We start from the raw sequence: 27631 nt of genomic DNA, 5'->3' as shown, positions 1-27631 counted from the left end.
TGTCTGTCTGTCTCACTCCCTCTTTCTTTTTCTATCATTATCATCATTCACACGTATATTACATTTTTCAGAACCATTTGAAAGTGGCAGACATGATCCCATTTTCCCCTTAAGTACTTCAGTGTGCATTTCCTAAAGACTAGGAATTCTCTTACATTAGCACAGTACAATCACCAAAATCAGAAAATTAATGTTAAAATAATACTATTATCCAGTCTGCAGACCTTGTCAAGATTTGTCAGTGGTTCCAATAATGTCTTTATAGCAAATGAAAATCTAAATTATGCATTTCTTTCAGTTCTCATGTGTCCCTAGTCTCCTTTAATCTGGAAGAGTTCCTGTGTTTTTATTTTTCATGTTACTGACATTTTTGAAGAATACAGACCAGTTATTTTGTATAATGTCCCTAAATTTGGGGTTATCTGAATTAAATTCAGGTTAGGCATTTTTGGCAGGAACACCACTGAAATGATGCTGAGTTCTTAGTGCGTCATGTCAGGAGGCACTTAGTGTTGGTGAGTCACATTGCTAGTAACTTTGGCCACTTGGTTAAAGAAATATCCTTCACCGTAAAGTTATTATGTTACACTTTATAACTAAAGAGTATCTTGTGAAGATGTGCTTTGAAACTATGTAAATATACTGTTACTCTTCAAACTTCCCTTCAGTTTTTTAATCCATTGATGATTCTTCCTACAGCACTTTTTATTTCAGGTTTTTAAAAATATATTTAACATGTTAAATATATTTATTATATTAACTATCATTATATATAATGCTATATATTCATAGATAAAACATGATCATGGTTCAAACTTTTTAAAGTACAAAAGGATACAGTGAAAGCATGAAAAGTCTTTCTCCCACCTCTGTCCCCCAGGTACCTGGTTTCCTAACAGGCATTCGGTGTTACTAGTTTTTTGTGCATCCATTCAGGGACATTTTATGCAAATACAGAGATATGTGTATACTTTTATACCTGTTTACCCAAATGGTAGCATAGTATACTTACTGCCCTGTACCTTGCTTTTTTTCACTAAAACTATATATCTTGAAGATCATTACATATATGTTCCAGTTATCACTGCATAACAAATCACCCCAGAATTCAGTGGCTTAAAATGACAAAAACAAAAAGTGTTTATCTTCCACAGTTCTGAGGCTTGCCTGGGTTCAGCTAGGCAGTTCTCACTTGGGTCTCACTCAGTTGAAGTCCAACAATATCTGGGGCTGAAGTCGTTATGAGGCTTGTCCACTCATAGATCAGTAGCGGTTGATCCTGGCTATTAAGTTGGAGCCTCAGTTGGGCCTGTCACCTGGAACACCTACAGATGACCTCCCCAGCTCTCTCCACTTCCTCACAGCATGCTATCTAGGTTCCAAGAGAATGTGTTCCAAGAAAGGACCAAGTGGAAGCTGCGTTACTGTTTATGACCTAGCTTCAGAAATCAGTCAGCATCACTTTACCTTAGTCACAGGCATGCCTGGGTTGAAAGCGGGAGAATACAGATCCCATCTCTTAATGGGAGAATTATAGAAGTCACATTGGAAGAACATGTTAGATGGAACATTGTTGCAGCCATTTTGAAACCTAAATCTGCTATAGTCAAGATCTACATCATATTTTCTTAATAGTTGCATAGCATTCTGTCATTTCACTATACCATATAATTTGTTTAACTAGTCTCCTGTTGATGGATATTTGGATTGTTTCCAGTCGTTCACTATCACAAACAATTTTATAGCAAATAACCTCATAGCATGTGTCATTTTCATCTGTGGAATTTATCCTACAGATATACTAGAAGTGAAATTGTGAGATCAAAGAATATAGGCATTTTTAATGTCGATACATATTTCCAAAGAGCCCTGCAGAGGAATTGTCTCAATTTTCACTCCCACTGGCAACATACTGAGTGTGCCTTTTCTTCCAAAGCCTCACCAATGCAGTGTTATAAAATTTGGGGTTTTTTGACAATATGATAGACAAAGATATTATCTTAGTGTAGTGTTAATTTTAATTTGTTTTACTATGAGTGAAATCGAACACACTTTCCTGTGTTTAAAAGCCGTCAGTGTTTGTTTTGCCAGATTTTCTTTTGTTGCTTATCTCTTGTCTATTTATTGGAGCACCTGATATATTAGTGAGATTAGCCTACAAATTGCAAATATTTTTCTGTTTGCTTACAGTTTTTGCAATGAGGATTTTGTTGCTTTCACATATATAAATGTATCAATCTTTTATAGCTTCTGATGTATAGTTCATAGTTAAAATATCCTCTTGCCTCCAAAGCTATAAAATAGTTGTCCCATATTTTTTCTAGTACCTTTACATTTAAGTCTTTGCACTGGGAATTTTGATGTACAGTGTGAGGCAGGAATCCAACTTCATTCTCAGATGGCTACTTGATTGTCTAAACATCATTTAATAAATAATCTACCTTTACTACATATAAAATTCCCAGTTTTTTTTTTGAGAGGGCATCTCTCCTATTTATTGATCAAATGGTTGTTAACAGCAATAAAATTCTGTATAGGGGACTCGATGCACAGTCATTCATCAACCCCAAGCCTAATCTTCAACAGTCTCCAATCTTCTGAAGCATAACGAACAAGGTCTTACATGGTGAACTAGTTCTTACATAGTGACTAAGTTCTTACATGGTGAACGGTGCAAGGGCTCTCATATCACAGACACTTTCGGTTTTGATCATGCATTGTGAACTATAAACAATCAAGTCAGATATGATGGTTCGTTTGATTTTTATACTTGATTTATATGTGAATCCCACATTTCTCCATTATTTTTTATTTTCAGTTTTTAATAAAATGCTGAAGTGGTCGGTAGATGCAAGATAAAGGTAGAAAACATAATTTAGTGCTGTAAGAGGGCAAATATAGATGATCAGGTCTGTGCCTATAGACTAAGTATTAATCCAAGCTAGACAAGGGTCACAAAACATCCACGGATGCAGAAGATTTCTCTCAAAAAAGGGGGGGTGAGGTTTTAAGCCTCACCTCTGTGGATCCCCAATTTCTCACCTGATGGCCCCCCTGCGACTGTGCCTGCCTTAGGTTGTTCCTCCCTTGAGGAATCTTACCCATCTCTGGTTAACCCGCCATCTTCCGGGGCCAGACAGACAACTGTAAAGTCGATGAGAGAGAAGCAATATTCTTTGAAAAGGTTAGCTTTTTACTTCTTTGCAGATGTATGCCCTGTGGCTTCTATGCCTGCCCTTTGTCTTGAGGTATCTTTACCGCTTGGAAGAATTACGATACTTGGTGATTTTCGATATGAGGCACGGATTCTACTAAAGCGCTGTAATTAGGAAGGAAGAACAAAAGCTATAGAAGTAGCAGACGGGAGAGAACACGTGAAGATGGATTATTTCTCTGACATAACTTCTTGTAGAGTAACATAAGCATGTATAGGTTTTAACAGACTACTAATTAAATTGCATACGCACATTCACAGAAAAGCAATACAGATACATAACGAAAGCAGACCTACCGTTACCAGCCCTATCCAGTGAAACCCAGAAAACCGGTGAGGTACCTAGGCATTGGTGAAAACTAATCAATCATAGGATGGATATTGTCTAACTGAATGTGAATAGTTTGAGAAAATTCAGAGAAATTAAAACACGTGGCTCATTCCTGGGAACGGTTCACATCCCATATGTTCTTTTAACAGTAGATAGTCTATAGTCTCACAATTTTGGAGCACTGCGACTTGCACTTCTTCTAATTCTTGGTTGAGTTCCGACAATATCGATCCAGTCAAGTTCGTTGTTTTACGGTATGCACAGGCCAGCTTAGGTATCTTCCTCTTCATTCCAATTGCAAGTCCAGGAACTGGCGGGATGAATGCAGCTACAACTGCCACAGCGCCAGGATCTTTGTTGAGGGTTTTTTTTTTTTTTTGAGAGGGCATCTCTCATATTTATTGATCAAATGGTTGTTAACAACAGTAAAATTCTTTATAGGGGACTCACTGCACAGTCATTAATCAACCCCAACCCTATATCTCAACAGTCTCCTATCTTCTGAAGCATAACAAACAAGTTCTTACATAGTGAACAAGGTCTTACATAGTGAATAAGTTCTTACATGGTGAACAGTGCAAGGGCAGTCATATCACAGAAACTTTCGGTTTTGATCACACATCATGAACTATAAACAATCAAGTCAGATATGATTATTCATTTGATTTTTATACATGGTTTATATGTGAATCCCACATTTCTCCCTTATTATTATTATTATTATTATTATTTTAATAAAATGCTGAAGTGGTAGGTAGATGCAAGATTAAGGTAGAAAACATAATTTAGTGCTGTAAGAGGGCAAATGTAGATGATCAGGTCTGTGCCTATAGACTAAGTATTAATGCAAGCTAGACAAGGGCAACAAGACATCCACGGATGCAGAAGATTTCTCTCAAAATCGGGGGGGTGAGGTTCTAAGCCTCCCCTCTGTTGTTCCCCAATTTCTCTCCTGATGGCCCCCCCTGCGACTGTGCCTGTCTTAGGTTGTTCCTCCCTTGAGGAATCTTACCTGTCTCTGGCTAATCAGTCATCTTCCAGGGCCATACAGGGAAATATAAAGTTGGTAAGTGAGAGAGAAGCAATATTCTTTGAAAAGGTTAGCTTTTTACTTCTTTGCAGATTTATGCTCTGTGGCTTCTATGCCCAGCATTTGTTTTGAGGTATCTTTACCACTTGGAAGAATTATGATACTCGGTAATTTTCTATATGAGGCACTAATTCTACTAAAGGGTTGTAATTAGGAAGGAAGAAGAAAAGTTATAGAAGTAGTAGATGGAAGAAAACATGGGAAGATTGATTATTTCCTTGACATATCTTCTTGTAGAGTAACATAAGCATGTATAGGTGTTAAACTACTAATTAAATTGTGAACATACATTAACATAATAGGAATACAGCTACATAACAAAAGCAGACCTACAATTACCAGCCATATCCAGTGAAACCAAGAAAACCAGTTAGGTACCCTAGGCATTTGTGAAAAGTTATCAATAATATGATGGATATTGTCTAACTGAATTTGAATAGTTGAGAAAAATCAGACAAATTAAAACAACACATTCCTGGGAACTGTTCATATCCCATGTTCTTTTAACAGTAGATAGTCTATAGTCGCACAATTTTGGAGCACTGCAACTTGCACTTCTCCTAATCCTTGGTTGAGTTCCAACAGTATGGACCCAGTCAAATTTGTTGTTTTACTGTATGCACAGGCCAGCTTAGATATCTCCTTCTTCATTCCAGTGGCAAGTCCAGGAACCGGTGGGATGACTGCAGCTACAACTGCAGCAGCGCCAGGATCTTTGTTGAAGTTCTTTGATGTTCATCTTCTGGAATGACTCTTCCAGAGGATGTTGATGTTGGAAGTTCTTCTTCATATCGTATCTTAACTCGTTTTCTGGGTAGACAAATTAGGGTTTGATCCTCTGTATAAACACAAACAAACCCTTTGCCCACACTTTGATATGACCTTTATACCATTGTGAAGAACCTATTGGAGATCACCACACAGGAACTGCTTTTTTTTTTTAAGAGAAAGGAATATTATCAGAAAAATGTACTTCCATAGCTGATCACCTGACACCCTTTGAAAGATCAAAATTAAGGATATGTAAAGCATGCATTAATTGTTGATTTGCAGTTAGTTTTATCCTATCAGGGAGTAATCCCCCTTTTCTTTCTCTTTCTTTTTTTTGTTATCATTAATCTACAATTACATGAAGAATATTATGTTTACTAGGCTCTCCCCTATACCATGTCCCCCCTACAAACCCCATTACAGTCACTGCCCATCAGCATAGCAAAATGTTGTAGAATCACTACTTGTCTTCTCTGTGTTGCCCAGCCCTCCCCTTTCTCCCACCCCCCACATTATGCATGCTAATCATAATACCCCCCTACTTCTTCCCCCTCTTATTCCTCCCTACCCACCCATCCTCCCCAGTCCCTTTCCCTTTGATACCTGTTAGTCCATTCTTGGGTTCTGTGATTCTGCTGCTGTTTTGTTCCTTCAGTTTTTCCTTTGTTCTTATACTCCACAGATGAGAGAAATCATTTGGTATTTCTTTTTCTCCACTTGGCTTATTTCACTGAGCATAATACCCTCTAGCTCCATCCATGTTGTTGCAAATGGTAGGATTTGTTTTCTTCTTATGGCTGAATAATATTCCATTGTGTATATGTACCACATCTTCTTTATCCATTCATCTACTGATGGACACTTAGGTTGCTTCCAATTCTTGGCTATTGTAAATAGTGCTGTGATAAACATAGGGGTGCATCTGTCTTTTTCAAACTGGATTACTGCATTCTTAGGGTAAATTCCTAGAAGTGGAATTCCTGGGTCAAATGGTAAGTCTATTTTTAGCATTTTGAGGAACCTCCATACTGCTTTCCACAATGGTTGAACCAACTTACATTCCCACCAGCAGTGTAGGAGGGCTCCCCTTTCACCACAACCTCGCCAACATTTGTTGTTGTTTGTCTTTTGGATGGTAGCCATCCTTACTGCTGTGAGGTGATACCTCATTGTGGTTTTAATTTGCATTTCTCTGATAATTAGCGATGTGGAGCATCTTTTCATGTGTCTGTTGGCCATCTGTATTTCTTTTTTGGAGAACTGTCTGTTCAGTTCCTCTGCCCATTTTTTAACTGGATTATTTGTTTTTTGTTTGTTGAGGTGGGTGAGCTCCTTATATATTTTGGATGTCAAGCCTTTATCAGATCTGTCATTTACAAATATATTCTCCCATACTTAGGGTACCTTTTTGTTCTATTGATGTTGTCTTTTGCTGTACAGAAGCTTTTCAGCTTTATATAGTCCCACTTGTTCATTTTTGCTTTTGATTTCCTTGCCCAGGGAGATACGTTCATGAAGATGTTGCTCATGTTTATGTCCAAGAGATTTTTGCCAATGTTTTTTTCTAAGAGTTTTATGGTTTCATGACTTGCATTCAGGTCTTTGATCCATTTCGAATTTACTTTTGTGTATGGGGTTAGACAGTGGTCCAGTTTCATTCCTTACATGTAGCTGTCCAGTTTTGCCAGCACCATCTGTTGAAGAGACTGTCATTTCCCCATTGTATGTCCATCGCTCCTTTATCAAATATTAATTGACCATATATGTTTGGGTTAATGTCTGGAGTATCTATTCTGTTCCACTGGTCTGTGGCTCTGTTCTGCTGCCCGTACCAAATTGTCTTGATTACTGTGGCTTTGTAGTAGAACTTGAAGTTGGGGAGTGAGATCCCCCCACTTTATTCTTCCTTCTCAGGATTGCTTTGGCTATTCGGCGTCTTTGGTGTTTCCATATGAATTTTTGAACTATTTGTTCCAGTTCTTTGAATGGTGTTGCTGGTAATTTGATAGGGATTGCATAAAATCTGTATATTGCTTTGGGCAGGGTGGCCATTATGAGGATATTAATTCTTCCTAGCCAAGAGCATGGAATGAGTTTCCATTTGTTAGTGTCCCCTTTAATTTCTCTTAAGAGTGTCTTGTAGTTTTCAGGGTATAGGTCTTTGACTTCTTTGGTTAGGTTTATCCCTAGGTTTTTTTTTTTTTTTGATGCAATTGTGAATGGAGTTGTTTTCCTGATTTCTCTTTCTATTGGTTCATTTTTAGTGTATAGAAAAGCCACAGATTTATGTGTGTTAATTTTGTATCCTGCAACTTTGCTGTATTCTGATATCAGTTCTAGTAGTTTTGGGGTGGAGTCTTTAGGGTTTTTTATGTACAGTATCATGTCATATGCAAATAGTGACAGTTTAACTTCTTCTTTACCAATCTGGATTCCTTGTATTTCTTTGTTTTGTCTAATTGCCATGGCTAGGACCTCCAGTACTATGTTAAATAACAGTGGGGAGAGTGAGCATCCCTGTCTTGTTCCTGATCTCAGAGGAAAAGCTTTCAGCTTTTCGCTGCTCAGTATGATGTTGGCTGTGGGTTTATCATATATGGCCTTTATTATGTTGAGGTACTTGCCCTCTATACACATTTTGCTGAGAGTTTTTATCATGAATGGATGTTGAATTTTGTCAAATGCTTTTCAGCATCTATGGAGATGATCATGTGGTTTTTGTCTTTCTTTTTGTTGATGTGGTGGATGATGTTGATGGATTTTTGAATGTTGTACCATCCTTGCATCCCTGGGATGAATCCCACTTGGTCATGGTGCATGATTCTTTTGATATATTTTTGAATTCGGTTTGCTAATATTTTATTGAGTGTTTTAGCATCTACATTCATCAGGGATATTGGTCTGTAATTTTCTTTTTTGGTTGGGTCTTTGCCTGGTTTTGGTATTAGGGTGATGTTGGCTTCATAGAATGAGTTCGGGAGTATTCCCTCCTCTTCTGTTTTTTAGAAAACTTTAAGGAGAATAGGTATTATGTCTTTTCTGTGTGTCTGATAAAATTCCGAGGTAAATCCGTCTGGCCTGGGGGTTTTGTTCCTGGGTAGTTTTTTGATTACCGTTTCAATTTCTTTGCTCGTAATTCGTTTGTTTACCTTTTGTGTTTCTTCCTTGGTCTGTCTTGGAAGGTTGTATTTTTCTAGCAAGTTGTCCATTTCTTCTAGGTTTTCCAGCTTGTTAGCATATAGGTTTTCATAGTAGTCTTTAGTAATTCTTTATATTTCTGTGGAGTCTGTTGTGATTTTTCCATTCTCATTTGTGATTCTGTTGATATGTGTTGATTCTCTTTTTCTCTTAATAACTTTGGCTAGAGGCTTGTCTATTTTGTTTATTTTCTCAAAGAACCAGCTCTTGGTTTCATTGATTTTTTCTATTGTTTTTTTCTTCTCAATTTTTTTATTTCTTCTCTAATATTTATTATGTCCCTCCTTCTGCTGACTTTAGGCCTCATTTGTTCTTCTTTTTCCAGTTTCGATAATTGTGATGTTAGAGTATTCATTTGGGATTGTTCTTCCTTCTTTAAGTGTGCCTGCATCACTATATACTTTCCTCTTAAGACTGCTTTCGCTGCGTCCCACAGAAGTTGGGGCTTTGTGTTGTTGTTGTCATTTGTTTCCATATATTCCTTGATCACTATTTTAATTTGTTCGTTGATCCATTGATTATTTAGGAGCATGTTGTTAAGCTTCCATGTGTTTGTGAGCCTTTTTGTTTTCTCTGTAGAATTTATTTCTAGTTTTATACCTTTGCGGTCTGAAAAGTTGGTTGGTAGAATTTCAATCTTTTGGAATTTACTGAGGCTCTTTTTGTGAGTTAGTATGTGTTCTATTCTGGAGAATGTTCCATGTGCACTTGAGAAGAATGTGTATCCTATTTCTTTTGGATGTAGAGTTCTATAGATGTCTGTTAGGTCCATCTGTTCTAGTGTGTTGTTCAGTGCCTGTGTGCCCTCACTTATTTTCTGCCCGGTGGATCTATCCTTTGGGGTGAGTGGTGTGTTGAAGTCTCCTAAAATGAATGCATTGCAGTCTATTTCCCTCTTTAGTTCTGTTAGTATTTGTTTCACATATGCTGGTGCTCCTGCATTGGGTGCATATACATTTTGAATGGTTATATCCTCCTGTTGGACTGAGCCCTTTATCATTATGTAATGTCCTTCTTTATCTCTTGTTATTTTCTTTGTTTTGAAGTCTATTTTGTCTGATACTTGTACTGCAACCCTTGCTTTCTTCTCTCTGTTGTTTGCATGAAATATGTTTTTCCATCCCTTGACTTTTAGTCTGTGCATGTCTTTGGGTTTGAGGTGAGTTTCTTGTAAGTAGCATATAGATGGGTCTTGCTTTTTTATCCATTCTGTTACTCTGTGTCTTTTGATTGGTGCATTCAGTCCATTTACATTTAGGGTGACTGTTGAAAGATATGTACTTATTGCCATTGCAGGCTTTAGATTCCTGGTTACCAAAGGTTCAACTTTAGCTTCTTTAGTATCTTACTGCCTAACTTAGCTCACTTATTGAGCTGTTATATATACTGTCTGGAGATTCTTTTCTTCTCTCCCTTCTTATTCCTCCTCCTCCATTCTTTATATCTTGGTTGTTTTATTCTATGGTCTTTTGTGTTTCCTTTAACTGCTTTTGTGGGTAGTTGATTTTATTTTTTGCCTTTAGTTAGTATTTGGTTGGTCTGCTTTCTTTGGTGTGATTTTATTTTCTCTTTTGACATCTGTTCAGTCTTAAGAGTGCTCCCGTCTAGAACAGTCCCTCTAAAATACCCTGTAGAGGTGGTTTGTGGGACGCAAATTCCCTCAATTTTTGCTTGTCTGGGAGTTGTTCAATCCCTCCTTCATATTTAAATTATAATCGTGCTGGATACAGTATCCTTGGTTCAAGGCCCTTCTGTTTCATTGCATTAAATATATCATGTCATTCTCTTCTGGCCTGTAAGGTTTCTGTTGAGAAGTCTGATGATAGCCTGATGGGTTTTCCTTTATAGGTGACCTTTTTCTCTCTAGTTGCCTTTAAAACTCTTTCCTTGTCCTTGATCTTTGCCATTTTAATTATTATGTGTCTTGGTGTTGTCCTCCTTGGGTCCTTTCTGTTGGGAGTTCTGTGTATTTCCACGGTCTGTTCGATTATTTCCTCCCCCCCTTTGGGGAAGTTTTTAGCAATTATTTCTTCAAAGACACTTTCTATCCCTTTTTCTCTCTTCTTCTTCTTCTGGTACCCCTATAATACGGATATTGTTCCTTTTGGATTGGTCACAAGGTTCTCTTAATATTGTTTCATTCCTGGAGATTCTTTTATCTCTCTCTGTGTCAGCCTCTATGCATTCCTGTTCTCTGGTTTCTATTCCATCAATGGCCTCTTGCATCTTATCCATTCTGCTTATAAATCCTTCTAGAGTTTGTTTCACTTCTGTAATCTCCTTGCTGGCATCTGTAGTCTCCCTCCGGACTTCATCCCTTAGCTCTTGTATATTTCTCTGCATCTCCATCAGCATGTTTATGATTTTTATTTTGAATTCTTTTTCAGGGAGACTGGTTAGGTCTGTCTCCTTCTCTGGTGTTGACTCTGTGATCTTGGTCTGCCTCTAATTTTGCCTTTTCATGGTGATAGAGATAGTTTGCAGAGCTGGCACGAGTGATGGCTGGAAGAACTTCCCTTCTTGTTGGTTTGTGGCCTTCCTCTCCTGTGAGAACAGCGACCTCTAGTGGCTTGTGCTGGGCAGCTGCGTGCAGAAAGGGCTTCTGATTTCCTGCCCTGCTGCTATGGAGTTTATCTCCGTTGTTGCTGTGGGCGTGGCCTGCCTCGGGCTGCTGCTCTGATATGGTGGAGCCGCATTGGAGTGGGAACGTCCAGGAGGCTATTTATCTCCATGAGGGGCCTCCGTGCTCCCTGCTGCCCAGGGGGTTAGAGTGCGCAGAGATCCTCAGATTCCCTGCTGCTGGACTAAGTGTCCCAGGATGCTTTCATCCAGCTGTGGGGTCCCTGTCCCTTTAATACTTCCAAAAAGCACTCGCTTTTCTTTATCCCAGGTGCAACGTCTGCAGGGACCCACTCACAGGTCTTACTGTCCTTTTTCCCTAGTTTCCAGCACCTCATGCATGCACTGTGTCTGCTCTCTGGTTAGGATTCCTGGGGGTGGGTATTTAGCAGTCCTGGGCTCCCTCTCCCTCCCCAATCCGACTCCTCTCCTCCCGCCAGGAGCTGGGGTGTGAGGCGCTCAGGTCCCGCTGGGCTGAGGCTTGTATCTTACCCCCTTCGTGAGGCACTGGGTTCTCGCAGGTGTGGATGTGGTCTGGCTGTTGTCCTGTGTCTTCTGGTCTCTGTTTTAGGAAGAGTTTTCTTTGTTGTATTTTCAAAAATATATGTGGTTTTGGGAGGAGATTTCCGCTGCTCTACTCATGCCGCCATCTTGGCTCTGCCCTAAATTCTCATTTTTATAGTGCTTTTTCTTCTACAGTGCTTCACAGTTGACTTGTGCTGTAGTAATTGTTACAATAATGATGTGTAGGTATCCTTTAAAAATAAGCACACATCCTTCTTAGTTCTACAGTAGTTCCCTATGTATAGCATACTTTCTGAACTGCCAGTAGTTAAATTAAATCTTTGACTGTTTTCCAGTGTTTTGAAGCACATGAAGATGGTAAAAGAATGCATTTTGTCAAGATACAGCTGAAATTAAGACTTATTCTTGTCTCGGTATTTGGCTTTCAGGGCTGACTATTAATCATAACTTTACAAGGATCCTTAGTAAATAACATTCATTTCCTAATGAGAGAGACCTATTAAAATCAGACATATCCGTTATAACACTGAAACGAAAGATTATTGCCAGTGGCTTTACTTATAATTAATGTAAGCTTGTCTTGAACATTTCAGTGGACCTGACTGGGATACCGGGTTATATGATGAGGAGAGTGTGACTGTCCGAGAGCTGCTTGCTGAACTATATAGCAGAGTTGGAGAAATTCGTCACTGGGGCCTGATTCGATACATCTCTGGAATCTTAAGGAAGAAGGTGGAAGCACTTGATGAGGTACCATAAATTCTTCTGGAATTTATACCAAATCTAAATGGAGGTGGGTTTGAAAATCAGTTTCCATAATTTATTTTTTAAGACAACCACAGTGTCTATTCATTTGAGTATTGTCTTTCCCACATAAAGTTTCTGGCATCCAGTTAGCTTTTTCTTTGTGAATGTCAAATATACTGAAGTATATAAACTGTAAACTTGTAGAGGTGTTATAAACTATAAGAATTCTAGGTCTTAAGAATGTATTTACTGTAGGGTAAAAGTTCCTACCTCTTAGCAGATAAAAATACCTCATTGTTCCTTCCTAGAAACCCCTTTTTTCTGATCTTTATGGTATTTTCTGAGGAAGAGAGTTTAGTGTGTCATTAAATAAAGGGGGAGCAAAGGCTGAGAAGAATGGAAATGGGAACACTTCATGGAAATTTGAGGTGTTATAGGAAGGATAATGCTTTTATGCTATTTCTTCTTAGGCCTGCACAGACCTTCTCTCCCACCAGAAACATTTGACAGTGGGACTCCCTCCAGAACCTCGAGAGAAGACCATCTCTGCGTAAGTATGGTTTTTGGTTGAATTTGATCAAGCTTCTCTGAGATTTCAGGAGCTATATGTACTAACCACAATTCTCTTGCCCTAATCTGTTGATGGGTGATAACATCCAACATTTGTGAGCTTTTGTCAGAGACACTTGGCATGAAAATATTCAGACAGCATGAGTAAATGAAAGAGAAATGTCACAGGAAGTAGTGAAACATACTTTGCTTTTTGTGTTTTTGTTTGATTGTTTGCTTACTTATTGGCTTTCCCAAACATGCCATTCAGAAAACAAACAGGACAACCGGAATTAGCACCCACAAAAAATCGGCTATACTTTGGACTTTATCCAGGCCTCTCTCCTTGGCCTATAATGTCTGTTTTCTCCCTATGTCTCTTCATATTTCTTTCCTCTACGTGTCTCTGTGTCCACATTTCCCATTTATATAAGAACAGCACTCATATTGGATTAGTCCATCCAATGAGCTCACTTTAAATTAATTACCTCTGTAAGGACCTCATCTCCAAATAAGGTCACACTCTGAAGGACTAGGGTTAGGATTTCAACATGTGAACTTTGAGGGGATACAATACAATGCATAATACCTGGATCCTAGCAAACAAAACCTTTTATCACACATCAGATAAAGTGTGTGACTACTGAGCAATCCAAAAGAAGATGCATGGTCCCTGCTCCTAGAGTGCTCAGTATCAATAGGAGAGTCCAAAGTGTGGAAGGAGGGTGCGTACCTGTATGTTTGTGTATGCATATAAACTCATGAAACTGTAGAAAATCAGTTTAACTGTAAGGTATGATTGTAAAATAATAAAATGGCTTACAAAAGACACAGCTTACATTGAGCTTATTAATTTCTAGCCATAATAGTTACTTCTCAAATGACAAGAATTAACCATGAAAGACTACTCTGCAAGGACACCATGTGGTGAGTTGTAAATAAAATTTGGAAGGAGAAGGGCAATCCAGGTTTGGAGATAAAAGAGCAGAGCCCTCCTGAGTTGATATGGGCCAGAGTGGTTTGATGAGACAATGAATCTTGAAGACTGAAAGAATCAGAATGCTACCAGTAATGATGAGATGTTGAAGCAGTGACTTTGACTTGGGAAGAGCTTTTGTATTTTCTCAATATGTTTAGGTTTAAGTAGTTACAGAATTTTGTCTTTACTGTCTTCTTCCTCAGTCCTCTGCCCTATGAAGTACTCACTCAGCTGATAGATGAAGCCAGTGAGGGGGACATGAGCATTTCTATCCTTACACAGGTGAGCAGAATTATAAAGCCTGATATGGTGATTGATATTTTAAAGTTCCTTATCAATTGATCTGGCAGTTTCCAAAGACCACAAAATGGGCCTTGTGAGACCTAGGCCATGATTTTTGTCTGTGTCTATTCAATGTGCAGGAAATAATGGTGTATCTAGCCATGTATATGCGGACCCAGCCTGGCCTCTTTGCTGAAATGTTTCGACTTCGAATTGGTCTGATCATACAAGTTATGGCAACAGAACTGGCCCATTCCCTTCAATGCTCAGGTACTCAACTCAGTAACTATTTTACGTAAAATTCACTTGTAATGTGGGTCTGTTGAGTTTTGGATCAGGAGGGAAAGCAAGCTAAAACATTCTTAGCAGTATCTTAGAAGCTGCATATAGCAATCTTGTTCCCATGCTCATCAACCTCTATTTATACAAGTCAAGGGACTGTTATAATGGCAGATTTATATATTACTTCTACAACTTCAAATTATGTTCCGCCTAGAGTGATCTGGAGCATGCATTGAACTTCAGTGTGGCAGACTTGGTTCAATTCTGATTCAGGCAGTGCAGCTTGTAGACACCAGATTGAGCCACCACATCCGTTTGATCATAGTGTCAGTATTCGTCTAGTCAACATTAGGACTGAATAAAGGAAGACAGTATTTCTATTACTTTATCTGATAGGACTGTCTTTAAAATTAACCGTAGGGTATATTTGGCAAGATAGCAGTTTTGGAAGAATAGTTGGGGCCTATGGAAGCTGTAGTGCAGAATCATATAAAATGTAAGTGGGAAAGCAGAAGGGGTCCCCATGGCATGACTGTTTATTCCATTGGTGTGTGTTTGATTTCAACAAAAATCGCAAAATAATAGGTATGGATTGTATACAAAAATAAAAGCACAGTTGCAAAACTGAGTTTTAGCCATTATTTCAGTTAAATTTCCCCAAAAGGCTTTTAATTGAGCTGTTAAGTATGTCAATTTATTGGTTTGAGTCTAACCTCAATTATATGAGATGATTTGTATTTAAGTAATCCTTTAAAGGGAAGAGAGCTAATGATTATTTTATGCCTCCCATATGTCAGACACAATGTTTTTTGCTTTATATTTACATACATTATCTCATTTAATCCTTACCACAACCATCTGAAGATGGTATTTTTGTCCCATTTTTACTAATGAGAAAATTTCCCCAAAGTTAGATAGCTAGTAAATAGTAGAATTTGAGTTCAAATCATCTGCCTGACTCCAAATATATATATTCTCTAACTATGGTATCAAGGGCTGTTATATGATCTGATTATTCAATAAAACCTCGATGAAGGATAAATCTCCAAACGTTCTTCACTTTTCCTTAATTACCTCTTAAGGATCTTTTTTTCCTGTGGATTTGTCAAAATCATAGCTCGTTATTTTTTACAGGATAAAGTCAAGACCTCTGGGTCTGAGATTTGAGACTCAATAGTCTGGCCCCTATCTACTACTTTAATACTACTTCCCTCTGATTTTATCAGTCCCCATCCTTAAAGACTGATGTTACCTCTGATTACCAAAGCATTTATTATCTATACCCCTCATTTGGCACTTGGTATGGCCATGTGTTATTGCTTTTATCTTGTTTATATGTCCAGTCTCTCCCAAGTAGTTGAGCAGCCTTTCGTGGTCAAGTATGATATCGTACTTGTTCATATTAACATCACTTAAAATTGTGGCCTACATGTGGTAAACTATTACTAAGTGTCTGATGTTAACAAACAAGTTCTAGTTATATTCTTAATATTGTTCATAATCTCATAATTCATATAAGTTATCTCTTAAGTCCCCATATTTCCAGACTGAGAAGTTTGTATTATTTTAGTCTGTCTGCATATATATATTCATTGCCTTCCTCTGACTGACTTCCAGTTCCATTATTCTCCTTTCATTCTCCACACCTTTAAATAAAGATTCTACTGAGTACCCTAGTAGTGTGAAAGGGAGAGGAAGAAGAAATCAGACCTGTTAATCTCTAAAGTGGATGGGATGGTCAGTCCTTAAATTAATAAGAACCTATTTAGTATGAATACCTAGCCAATGTGGTGCTAGAAATTTATCTTATAATTATATTCTTCTAATCAAGTGACTTAGAAATTCTAAACAAGAAAGGAAACAGAGAAAAAATAGCACGGGTTTCGCAGGCCAGTTAGAAAGCCCACTGTTTTAACATTTCTGCTGACTAGCTGAGGAAGCCACGGATGGCCTGATGAATCTCAGTCCTTCAGCCATGAAGAACCTCCTGCATCACATTCTCAGTGGCAAGGAGTTTGGAGTGGAACGAAGTGGTAAGGTTGAATAACTACATTTCCATTTCAGAAGGTTTTAAGTGTCTCACTGTTTTTTTTAATGTTTTTCTTTTATCAGAGGAACCTTTTCCCCCAAATAAATAGAACCCCAATATATGAAACATTTAAGTAAATCTGTCTTCTGAAACAAAATTTAGAAACCAGTGTGTCATTCTTTTCCTTAAATGATTTGTCAACTAAACAGATTGCTATCATGTTTTGTTTTGAACTGCTTTATCCATTCCTGTACATTATCCTAAGTGTTTACTTCAGGACAACTAACAACACATATCATTTGAAACTTTCTTGTATTCCAGTTGGCAATAATTCAGTAGGACTTAACCGTGGTGTGTGTGTGTGTGAATGCCATATCCTTTCACCTTTATATACAAATACATATAGGGGTCCACCACAGATTAATCCTCCACCTGCACTAGGTGATTTTGGCAGTGGCATTTGGTATCAAGTACCTAACACATCAGAACAAATGAAAAGGATTATCTCTCATACTCAAGTTTTTGGCTTAGGATAAATATATATAGTCATTCGCACCTACCTGTGGTTTCACTTTTGCAGTTTCAGTTACCCAAGGTCAGCTGCAGTCTGGAAACAGATGGTCTTCCTTCTGACTTATTGTCAGACTTATTGTCAGAAGGTCAGTGGTAGCCAAATGCTGTGTCACATATCCTTCATCTCACTTCATGTTATCAGATAGGCATTTTATCCTCTCATCAGCACAGGAAGAAAGGTGAAAACAGTACAATAAAAAGTTTGAGACAGAGAGACCACATTCACCTAACTTTTATTACATGATATTGTTATAATTGTTCTGTTGTATTACTGTTGTTACTCTTACTGTACCTAATTTATAAATAAATTTTATCATTGGCATGTATGTACAATTGACTCTTGAACAATTTGGGGAGTAGGATCTCTGACACCACCATCAGCAGTCGAAAATCTCTGTATAACTTCTAACTCTCCCAAAACTTAATCACTAATAGCCATAGACCAAGAGCCTTACTGATAACATAAACAGTAAATTAACTCACATTTTGTATATTACATGTAGTATATACTGTATTCTTACCATAAAGTAAGCTAGAGAAAAAAAATATTTTTCAAATTGTCAGAAAACTCCAAAAATTTTCCAATATATTTATAGAAAAAAATCCACATATAAGTGGACCCATACAGTTCAAACCTATGTTGTTCAAGGGTCAGCTGTACAGGAAAAAACTTGGTATATACAGGGTTCAGTCTATCTGTGTTTTAAGGCATTCACCAGGGTCTTGGAACGTGAAGACTGTGGCTAAGGGAAGACTACTGTAATGTCAGATTGATAAATGCTAGACCTTAGAGTGGAAAAAAAAAAGTTAAAAACCAGTGCTCCTCAAGCTTTACTGTGCATAAGAATCACCTGGGGAATCTTACTAAGATGCAGACCCTGATCCAGTAGGTATGGAGTGAGGCTTAAGATTCTAACAAACTCCTAGGTGCTGCTGCTGCTGGTCCATGCACCACACTTCGGATAGTAAGGCTATACTTGGCTGATAGTTAGGGCTTTTTTATTAACATAAAAGATAGACACACTACATCTTCTAAACATGGTAGGGAAAAAAACCTGAACCTGATTATACTCTTTCTTTTTAATCTTTCATGCTATATAGTTCGTCCCATTGATTCAAATGTCAGCTCTGCGATTTCTATCCATGAGATCGGTGCTGTAGGAGCAACCAAAACAGAACGAACTGGGATCATGCAGTTAAAAAGTGAGATAAAGCAGGTAGGATATCTTGGGAGATTAGATGGGAGATTGTCATGTTTAAGAACATTCTTTTGGAATCAGAATTTGTTGGGATCGTGTATTTTGTTTTATGTCCTGACTTTAATTTGAGCCATTTATTTTTCAGGTGGAATTTTGTACATTGTCTATTTCAACTGAAAGTCAGGTGAAACAACTAGGGCCCCTTTAACACAGTTTAATCTGCCTTTAGTTCTATATAACATGCATGAGCTCAATACCTTCTACAAATAAGATAAGAAGCCACAGGGTAGCTGATTCTCCTTTATAGCAATCGTTTTGTAGACAGCATTCCTTACTCTGCACCAAACTATTTTGCTAATTTTTAGAGGACAATAATTGCTTTCTGATTGCAAGAAATTGAAATCCTGAGTTCCCCATGTTAGAATTAACATGTAATTTTGGAATTATTTTTTTTTGGTTCAAGTAGACTTAGATTTTTTACTTTAAGAAACATACTAGAGCAAACATAAGATTAGCTGAGGGCCTTTTGAAAATCTATTTTTAGGTGTACTAAAATTATGTTTTTATCATTGCCATGAGAGAGATATGTGAAAGATGATGTGAACACATAGAAGAAAAAAAATCTAAATCAGTCTGGAAGTTGGTGGAAGTCACCAAACATCATACTGTAGCCTCTAACTCATTTCTCCTGCAGATGAAAAGAAGTGAGTTATTGTATTATACAAAGAAATACTTAATAGCTTCTTTCAAAACTCTGGGAAATCATATGATTTCAAAGTCTCCAAGTTGAGAAGATATTGATTTGGTCTCTCCGACCAGCACTTACTATGAATCCTTAAAACTACTCCTCCTATTAACCTTGAACCTTTGGTAACCATGAATCTAAAGCCTGCAATGGCAATAAGTACATACCTATCAATAATCACCCTAAATGTAAATGGACTGAATTCACCAATCAAAAGACATAGAGTCACTGAATGGATAAAAAAACAAGACCCATCTATATGCTGCTTACAAGAGACTCACCTCAAACCAAAAGACATGCACAAACTAAAAGTCAAGGATGGAAAAAGATATTTCATGCAAACAACAGGGAGAAAAAAGCAGGTGTTGCAGTCCTAGTATTAGAGAAAATAGACTTCAAAACAAAGAAAGTAACAAGAGATAAAGAAGGACATTACATAATGATAAAGGGGCCAATCCAACAAGAGGACATAACCATCATAAATATATATGCACCCAACAGAGGAGCAACAGCTTATGTGAAACAAATACTAACAGAATTAAAGGAGGAAATAGAATGCAATGCGTTCATCTTAAGAGACTTCAACACACCACTCACCCCAAAGGATAGATCCACTAGGCAGAAAATAAGTAAGGACACGGAGGCACTGAACAACACACTAGAACAGATGGACCTAATAGACATCTATAGAACTCTACATCCAAAAGCAACAGGATACACATTCTTCTCAAGTGCACATGGAACATTCTCCAAAATAGACCACATACTAGGCCACAAAAAGAGCCTCAGTAAATTCCAAAAGATTGAAATACTACCAACCAACTTTTCAGACCACAAAGGTCTGAAATAAATTGTACAAAGAAATCTAAAAGGCCCACAAACACATGGAGGCTTAACAACATGCTCCTAAATAATCAATAGATCAATGACCAAATTAAAGTAGAGATCAAGCAATATATGGAAACAAATGACAACAACAGCACAAAGCCCCAAATTCTGTGGGACGCAGCAAAAGCAGTCTTAAGAGGAATGTATATAACAATCCAGGCATATTTAAAGAAGGAAGAAAAAAATCAAATGAATAGTCTAACATCACAATTATCGAAATTGAAAAAAGAACAAATGAGGCCTAAAGTCATCAGGAGGGACATAATAAAGATCAAAGAAGAAATATATAAAATTGAGGAAAAAAAACAATAGAAAAAAATCAATGAAAACAAGAGCTGGTTCTTTGAGAAAATAAACAAAATAGGTAAGCCTCTTATCAGACTTATTAAGAGAAAAAGACAATAAACACACATCAACAGAATCAGAAATGAGAAAGAAAAATTACAACAGACCCCACAGAAATACAAAGAATTATTAGAGACTACTATGAAAACCTATATGCTAACAAGCTGGAAAACCTAGAAGAAATGGACAACTTCCTAGAAAAATAAAACCTTCCAAGACTAACCAAGGAAGAAACACAAAATCTAAACCAATTAGCAGCAAAGAAATTGAAGTGGTAATCAAAAAAACTACGCAAGAACAAACCCCCGGGACCAGATGGATTTACCTCAGAATTTCATCAGACACACAGAGAAGATATAGTACCCATTCTCCTTAAAGTTTTCCAAAATATAGAAGAGGAGGGACTATCCCCAAACTCATTCTATGAAGCCAACATCACCCTAATACCAAAACCAAGCAAAGACCCCACCAAAAAAGAAAATTACAGACCAATATCCCTGATGAATGTAGATTCAAAAACACTCAACAAAATATTAGCAAACCGAATTCAAAAATACATCAAAAAGATCATGCACCATGACCAAGTAGGATTCATCCCAGGAATGCAAGGATGGTACAACATTTGAAAATCCATCAACAACATCTGCCACATAAACCAAAAGAAGGACAAAACCACATGATCATCTCCATTGATGCTGAAAAAGCATTTGACAAAATTCAACATCCATTCATGATGGAAACTCTCAACACAATAGGTATAGAGGGCAGGTACCACAACATAATAAAGGCCATATATGACAAACCCACAGCCAACATCATACTGAACAGCGAGAAGCTGAAAATAATTCCTCTGAAATCAGAAACAAGACAGGGATGCCAACTCTCCCCACTGTTATTCAACATAGTACTGGAGATCCTAGCCACAGCAATTAGACAAAACTAAGAAATACAAGAAATCCAGATTGGTAAAGAGGAAGCCAAACAGTCACTATTTGCAGATGATATGATATTGTACATTAAAAAACCCTAAAGACTCCACTCCAAAACTAATAGAACTGATATCAGAATACAGCAAAGTTGCAGGATACAAAATTAACACACAGAAATCTGTGGCTTTCCTATACACTAAAAATAAACTAATAGAAAGAGAGATCAGGAAAACAATTCCATGCACAATAACATCAAAAAAATAAAATACCTAGGAATAAACCTAACCAAGGAAGTGAAAGACCTATACCCTGAAAACTATAAGACACTCAAGAGAAATTAAAGGGGACACTAACAAATGGAAACTCATCCCATGCTCTTGGTAGGAAGAATTAATATCCTCAAAATGGCCATCCTGCCCAAAGAAATATACAGATTTGATGCAATCCCTATCAAATTACCAACAGTATTCTTCAATGAACTGGAACAAATACTTCAAAAATTCATTATGGAAACACCAAAGACCCCAAACAGCCAAAGCAATCCTGAGAAGGAAGAATTAAGTATGGGGATCTCACTGCCCAACCTCAAGCTCTACTACAAAGCCACAGTAATCAAGACAATTTGGTACTGGCATAAGAACAGACCCACAGACCAGTGGAATAGAATAGAGACTCCAGACATTAACCCAAATTTATACAGTCAATTAATATATGGTAAGGGAGCCATGGACATACAGTGGGGAAATGACAGTCTCTTCAACAGATGGTGCTGGCAAAACTGGACAGCTACATGTAAGAGAATGAAACTGGACCACTGTCTAACCCCATACACAAAAGTAAATTTGAAATGGATCAAAGACCTGAATGCAAGTCATGAATCCATAAAACTCTTAGAAAAAAACATTGACAAAAATCTCTTGGACATAAACATGAGCAACATCTTCATGAACATATCTCCCTGGGCAAGGGAAACCAAAGCAAAAATGAACAAGTGGGACTATATCAAGCTGAAAAGCTTCTGTACAGCAAGGGACACCATCAATAGAAGAAAAAGGTCCCATACAGTATGGGAGAATATATTCATAAATGACAGATCCAATAAAGGATTGACATCCAAAATATATAAAGAGCTGACTCACCTCAACAAACAAAAAGCAAATAATCCAATTTAAAAATGGGCAGAGGAGCTGAACAGACAGTTCTCCAAAGAAGAAATTCAGATGGCCAACAGACACATGAAAAGATGCTCCACATCGCTAGTCATTAGAGAAATGCAAATTAAAACCACAATGAGATATTACCTCACACCATTAAGGATCGCCACCATCCAAAAGACAAACAACAACAAATGTTGGTGAGATTGTGGAGAACGGGGAACCCTCCTACACTGCTGGTGGGAATGTAAATTAGTTCAACCATTGTGGAAAACAGTATGGAGGTCCCTCAAAATGCTCAAAATAGAAATACCATTTGACCCAGGAATTCCACTTCTAGGAATTTACCCTAAGAATGCAGCAATCCAGTTTGAAAAAGACAGATGCACCCCTATGTTTATTGCAGCACTATTTACAATAGCCAAGAAATGGAAGCAACCTAGGTGTCCATCAGTAGATGAATGGATAAAGAAGATGTGGTACATATACACAATGGAACATTATTCAGCCATAAGAAGAAAACAAATCCTACCATTTGCAACAACATGGACGGAGCTAGAGGGTATTATGCTCAGTGAAATAAGCCAGGCAGAGAAAGACAAGTACCAAATGATGTCACTCATATGTGGCGTATAAGAACAAAGAAAAACTGAAGGAACAAAACAGCAACAGAATCACAGAACCCAAGAATGGACTAACAGTTACCAAAGGGAAAGGGCCTGGGGAGGATGGGTGGGAATGGTGGGATAAGGGCAGGGAAAAAGAAAGGGGACTGTATGATTAGCATGTATAGTGTGGGGGGGTCATAGGGAGGGCTGTGCAACACAGAGAAGACAAGTAGTGATTTTACAGCATCTTACTACACTGATGGACAGTGACTGTAATGGGGTTTGTGGGGGGGACTTGGTGAAGGGGGAGGTCTAGTAAACATAATGTTCTTCATGTAATTGTAGATTAATGATAACAAAATGAATTATAAAAACTACTCTTCCTGCTTTCAAAATAGTTATGCTTCTTTACAAGTATTAAGGCATATCTTGAAGAGGAGAGGCAAAATGGAAATGTTCGTTTTTAGGAGTCAGAAACCATTTAAGACAAGAGTGAGCCAATACTTGAAGTTTAATTGGAAGTAAACTTAATTTAGTTCACTTAATCATATAAGTTTTCACATATATGTTATGCAAGAGCAAGAACAGAATGGAATATGAAAGGGCCTTATGATACAAAAAAAGTTCACTTTCATGCTTTTTTTCCCAGATAATTTGCATAATCTGAACATTTTCCTATCTGAAAGGTCCAAGAATACATTTAATACTGAAAAGTTAAATTGGTGTTGTTGGTAAACAATCCTTGTTTTGGTTTGAAGTGATTGGCTAAACATTTTATAGTTATTTATAGTCACACAGTATTACTTACAAGTTCATTATATATTTAGAACTTGAAGCCCATGTTCCCAGCTAGGTTAATATGGTATTAAGGACTTGACCTACTCAGCTGTATCATTTAATTCTTTTCTTTTTTGCCTGTCTACTACCTACAGGACCATATATAATCCTAAATCATTCCATATATAAGCCTAAATCATTAGGACTGTAAGTTAGAGGATTGAGAGCCCTAAATTTTCATTACCTTACTTCCAATTATTGATTTCCATCCAGAAAAGAGAAGCACTTTTCTCTGTCACTCACCCATGCCCTCTTTTCTCTGCCACTCACCCAATAGAAAAAATATTTTCAAATATAGCTTTATTTACTTTACCCTTTACTGTGACTTCTAGAGTAAGGCTATTTCATCAGCTCTTTTAATGGTAGGCATGCTGGCTAGTTACTTGAATGGTCTGTAATTTTAGTCGGCTAATAACTTTTTTTAAAACACAACTAATATTTGCCTTACCTCATCCCTTTTAAAATGTTATTTTCTCAAATTCTTTTCATAGTCCAATGGTGGTCATCCCCTGAGCATAGTTTTGATGTCACTGTCTTTTCTGGTAACTACTGTTATCTTGTATTATATAGTATTCACAAGTACTTTGAATATGGTGTTATATAAATCATGACATGTACTCATTGTGAAAATAAAAACAAAATGAATCAAATACTAAAATACATATAAATGAACTTCATGTCTAGGGCTGAAATCTTTCCATTTCTTTCCCAAAAGACAGGAAAGGGGGTTTAATTCCAACCTCTTTTCCATTTAAGAAAACAAAATTCAATTTAATAAGTATCTGTTAAGTATCTGTTTATTCATTCATTCAACTAGTATAATTAACTGTTTGCCTACTATGCACCAGATGCTATACTACACAGCATCAGCACTCCTTGTAAACTTCTTAGAATTGTAAATTATTGGTCCCCGCCCTAGGCCTACCAAATCAGAAAGGCTGGGGTGAGGCCCAGCAATATGTTTTTATAATAAGCTTTCTAGGTGATTCTGATGGCACTTTTAAGTTTCAGACAACTGGATAATCTACTTTTCTGATTACTAATTCATTTAGTAAATATTGACTGAGTACCAGTTTCATGCCAGGCACTGGAAATACAATTGTGAAAAAATGGATATAACCTTGCCTTCATGAAGCTTAAAGTTTAGGAAGACTGATTCTAAATTTCCTTGGTTTAAATCAATGATTCATAATGGCCTATGATTTCAGATCTCTTAAGCTAAAAAGATTATGGCCAGACAACAACTAAACAAAAAATGGAAAACTATTGGAAACAATATTGGTATTTCTGTTGACCTTAACCAAGTACCCTATAATGAATTAGTATAATAAGACTTGGCAACTCTGTCATATCCACACTGAGGAGAGAGGTATTCAAGAGAAGTTATTCTAAAAACTCAAAACTATTGATATTTGTGTTTGGAAAATAGAATACCGTTTGTGGTTTGACCCCAATATCAGCAGCCTAGTATCTTGGTGATAGAGATGAAGACAACAAAGATAAATCAAATAGCAGTTCACCTACTTGGTACATTAGTGTGATATTACTGGCCAATAGAAATGTCATAGGGCACTTTTCTATTTTACATAACAATGGTTGGTGATGTAAGTGTTTGGCACAAATTAAAATGTCAGAAGTTCTTTTCTCAAAAATGTTTTTTATTAATTTTATATTTTATATTTCTTTTTGAGTCTAAACTGTCAAAGAATCACTTTCCCCAATGTATTTCAACCTTTAATTAGTGTAAGTTTTTCAAAGTTATTTTGTTGCAGCTTGTTATCAGTACTTCATTCTTTTGTATTCCTGGAAAAAATGTGGTTGTATTAATGCATACCACATTTTATTTATCCATTCATCAGTAGATGGACATCTGGATTCCTTCTGGTTTGGGGCTATTATGAATGATGTTGCTATGAACTTTCATATACAAGGTTTGTGTGGATATGTCTTTTACTTTTCTCTTGGATACATATCTAATAATGGAAGAGCTGGGTCATTTGGTAAATATGTTGAGCATTCTGAAGAATTGCCAAACTGTTTACCAAAGGGGCTATACCATTTTACATTCCCACCAACAATGTATGAGAGTTCCAGTTTCTTCATGGCTTCACCAACCCTTTTTATTGTCCATCTTTTCGATTCTAACCATTTTAGTGGGTGTGAAGTGGTATCATTTTGTGCTTTTGATTTGCGTTTCCCTAATGGCTTATAATATTGAGCATCTTCATGTGCCTATTGTTTATTTGTTTATTTTCATTGGAGAAATGTCAGTTCAGAGCCATTGCTCATTTGGTAACTGGGTAATCTGTTATTTTATTGTTAATTTGTCAATGTCCTTTATATATTCTGGATGCAAGTCCCTTGATAGATAAGAATTGAAAATATTTTCCCCCATTCTATGGATTCTTTTCACTTTCTTTTTTTTTCCCCTACAGAGAACATCAATGACAGAACTTCTTTTCATTTTTTTAAATTTTACTTCTTTCTTTCTTTCTTTCTTTCTTTCTTTCTTTCTTTCTTTTTTTCTTTCTTTCTTTCTTTCTTTCTTTCTTTTTTTCTTTCTTTCTTTCTTTTTCTTTCTTTTCTTTCTTTCTTTTGGTACTGTTAATGTACAATTACTTGAACAAAATTATAGTTACTAGACTACCCCTATTATCAAGTACCCACCACATACCCCATTACAGTCACTGTCCATCAGTGTAGTAAGATGCTATAGAATCATTAATTTCTTCTCTTTATTATAATGCCTTTCCCATGAACCCCAACACTACATTATGTGTGCTAAATGTAACTCACCTTACTCCCCCTTATACCTCCCTTCCCACCCATCTTACCCAGTCCCTTTCTCTTTGGTAACTGTTAGTCCATTCTTGGGTTCTGTGAGTCTGCTGCTGTTTTGTTCCTTCAGTTTTTGCTTTGTTATTTTACTCCACAGATGAGTGAAATCATTTGGTACTTGTCTTTCACTGCCTGGCTTATTTCACTGAGCATAATACCCTCTAGCTCCATCCATGTTGTTGCAAATGGTAGGATTTGTTTTCTTCTTATGGCTGAATAATATTCCATTGTGTATATGTACCACATCTTCTTTATCCATTCATCTACTGATGGACACTTAGGTTGTTTCCATTTCTTGGCTATTGTAAATAGTGCTGCGATAAACATAGGGGTGCATCTGTCTTTTTCAAATTGGGCTGCTGCATTCTTAGGGTAAATTCCTAGAAGTGGAATTCCTGGGTCAAATAGTATTTCTATTTTGAGCTTTTTGAGGAATCTCCATACTGCTTTCAACAGTGGTTGAACTAATTTACATTCTCACTAGCAGTGTTTCCCTTTTTCCACAACCTCACCAACATTTGATGTTGTTTGTCTTTTGGATGGTGGCAATCCTTACTGGTGTGAGGTGATATCTCATTGTGGTTTTAATTTGCGTTTCTCTGATGACCAGTGATGTGGAGCATCTTCTCACATGTCTGTTGGCCATCTGAATTTCTTCTTTGGAGAACTGTCTGTTCAGCTCCTTCGCCCATCTTTCAATTGGATTGTTCACTTTGTGTTTGTTGAGGTGCATAAGCTCTTTATGTATTTTGGATGTCAACCCTTTATCGGATCTGTCATTTATGAATATATTCTCCCATACTGTAGGGTGCCCTTCCGCTCTATTGACGGTGTCCTTTGCTGCACAGAAACCCCTCAGCTCAATACAGTCCCACTTGTTCATTTTTGCTTTGGTTTCC

General features: G+C 37.2%; 1 protein-coding gene across 6 annotated transcripts in view; it reads left to right on the top strand.

Annotated features, from left to right (window-relative positions):
- PHKA1 (phosphorylase kinase regulatory subunit alpha 1) overlaps positions 1-27631 on the top strand; it is a 177051-nt gene that overhangs the window by 135588 nt on the left and 13832 nt on the right. For 5 of the 6 annotated variants that reach the window (XM_037002882.2, XM_037002881.2, XM_037002880.2 and 2 more), the window contains 6 exons: positions 12342-12498; positions 12966-13045; positions 14227-14305; positions 14446-14575; positions 16519-16620; positions 18291-18406. In XM_037002882.2, coding sequence (XP_036858777.1) covers positions 12342-12498; positions 12966-13045; positions 14227-14305; positions 14446-14575; positions 16519-16620; positions 18291-18406 — 664 coding nt within the window. The remainder of the gene's footprint in view (positions 1-12341; positions 12499-12965; positions 13046-14226; positions 14306-14445; positions 14576-16518; positions 16621-18290; positions 18407-27631) is intronic. The other variant, XM_073227881.1, reaches the window with a different exon arrangement.

This window comes from Manis javanica, chromosome X (genome assembly GCF_040802235.1).
Source record: "Manis javanica isolate MJ-LG chromosome X, MJ_LKY, whole genome shotgun sequence".
Taxonomy (NCBI): domain Eukaryota; kingdom Metazoa; phylum Chordata; class Mammalia; order Pholidota; family Manidae; genus Manis; species Manis javanica.
Note: the sequence above shows the minus strand (reverse complement) of the source record. Positions and strands in the feature narration are given on the sequence as shown.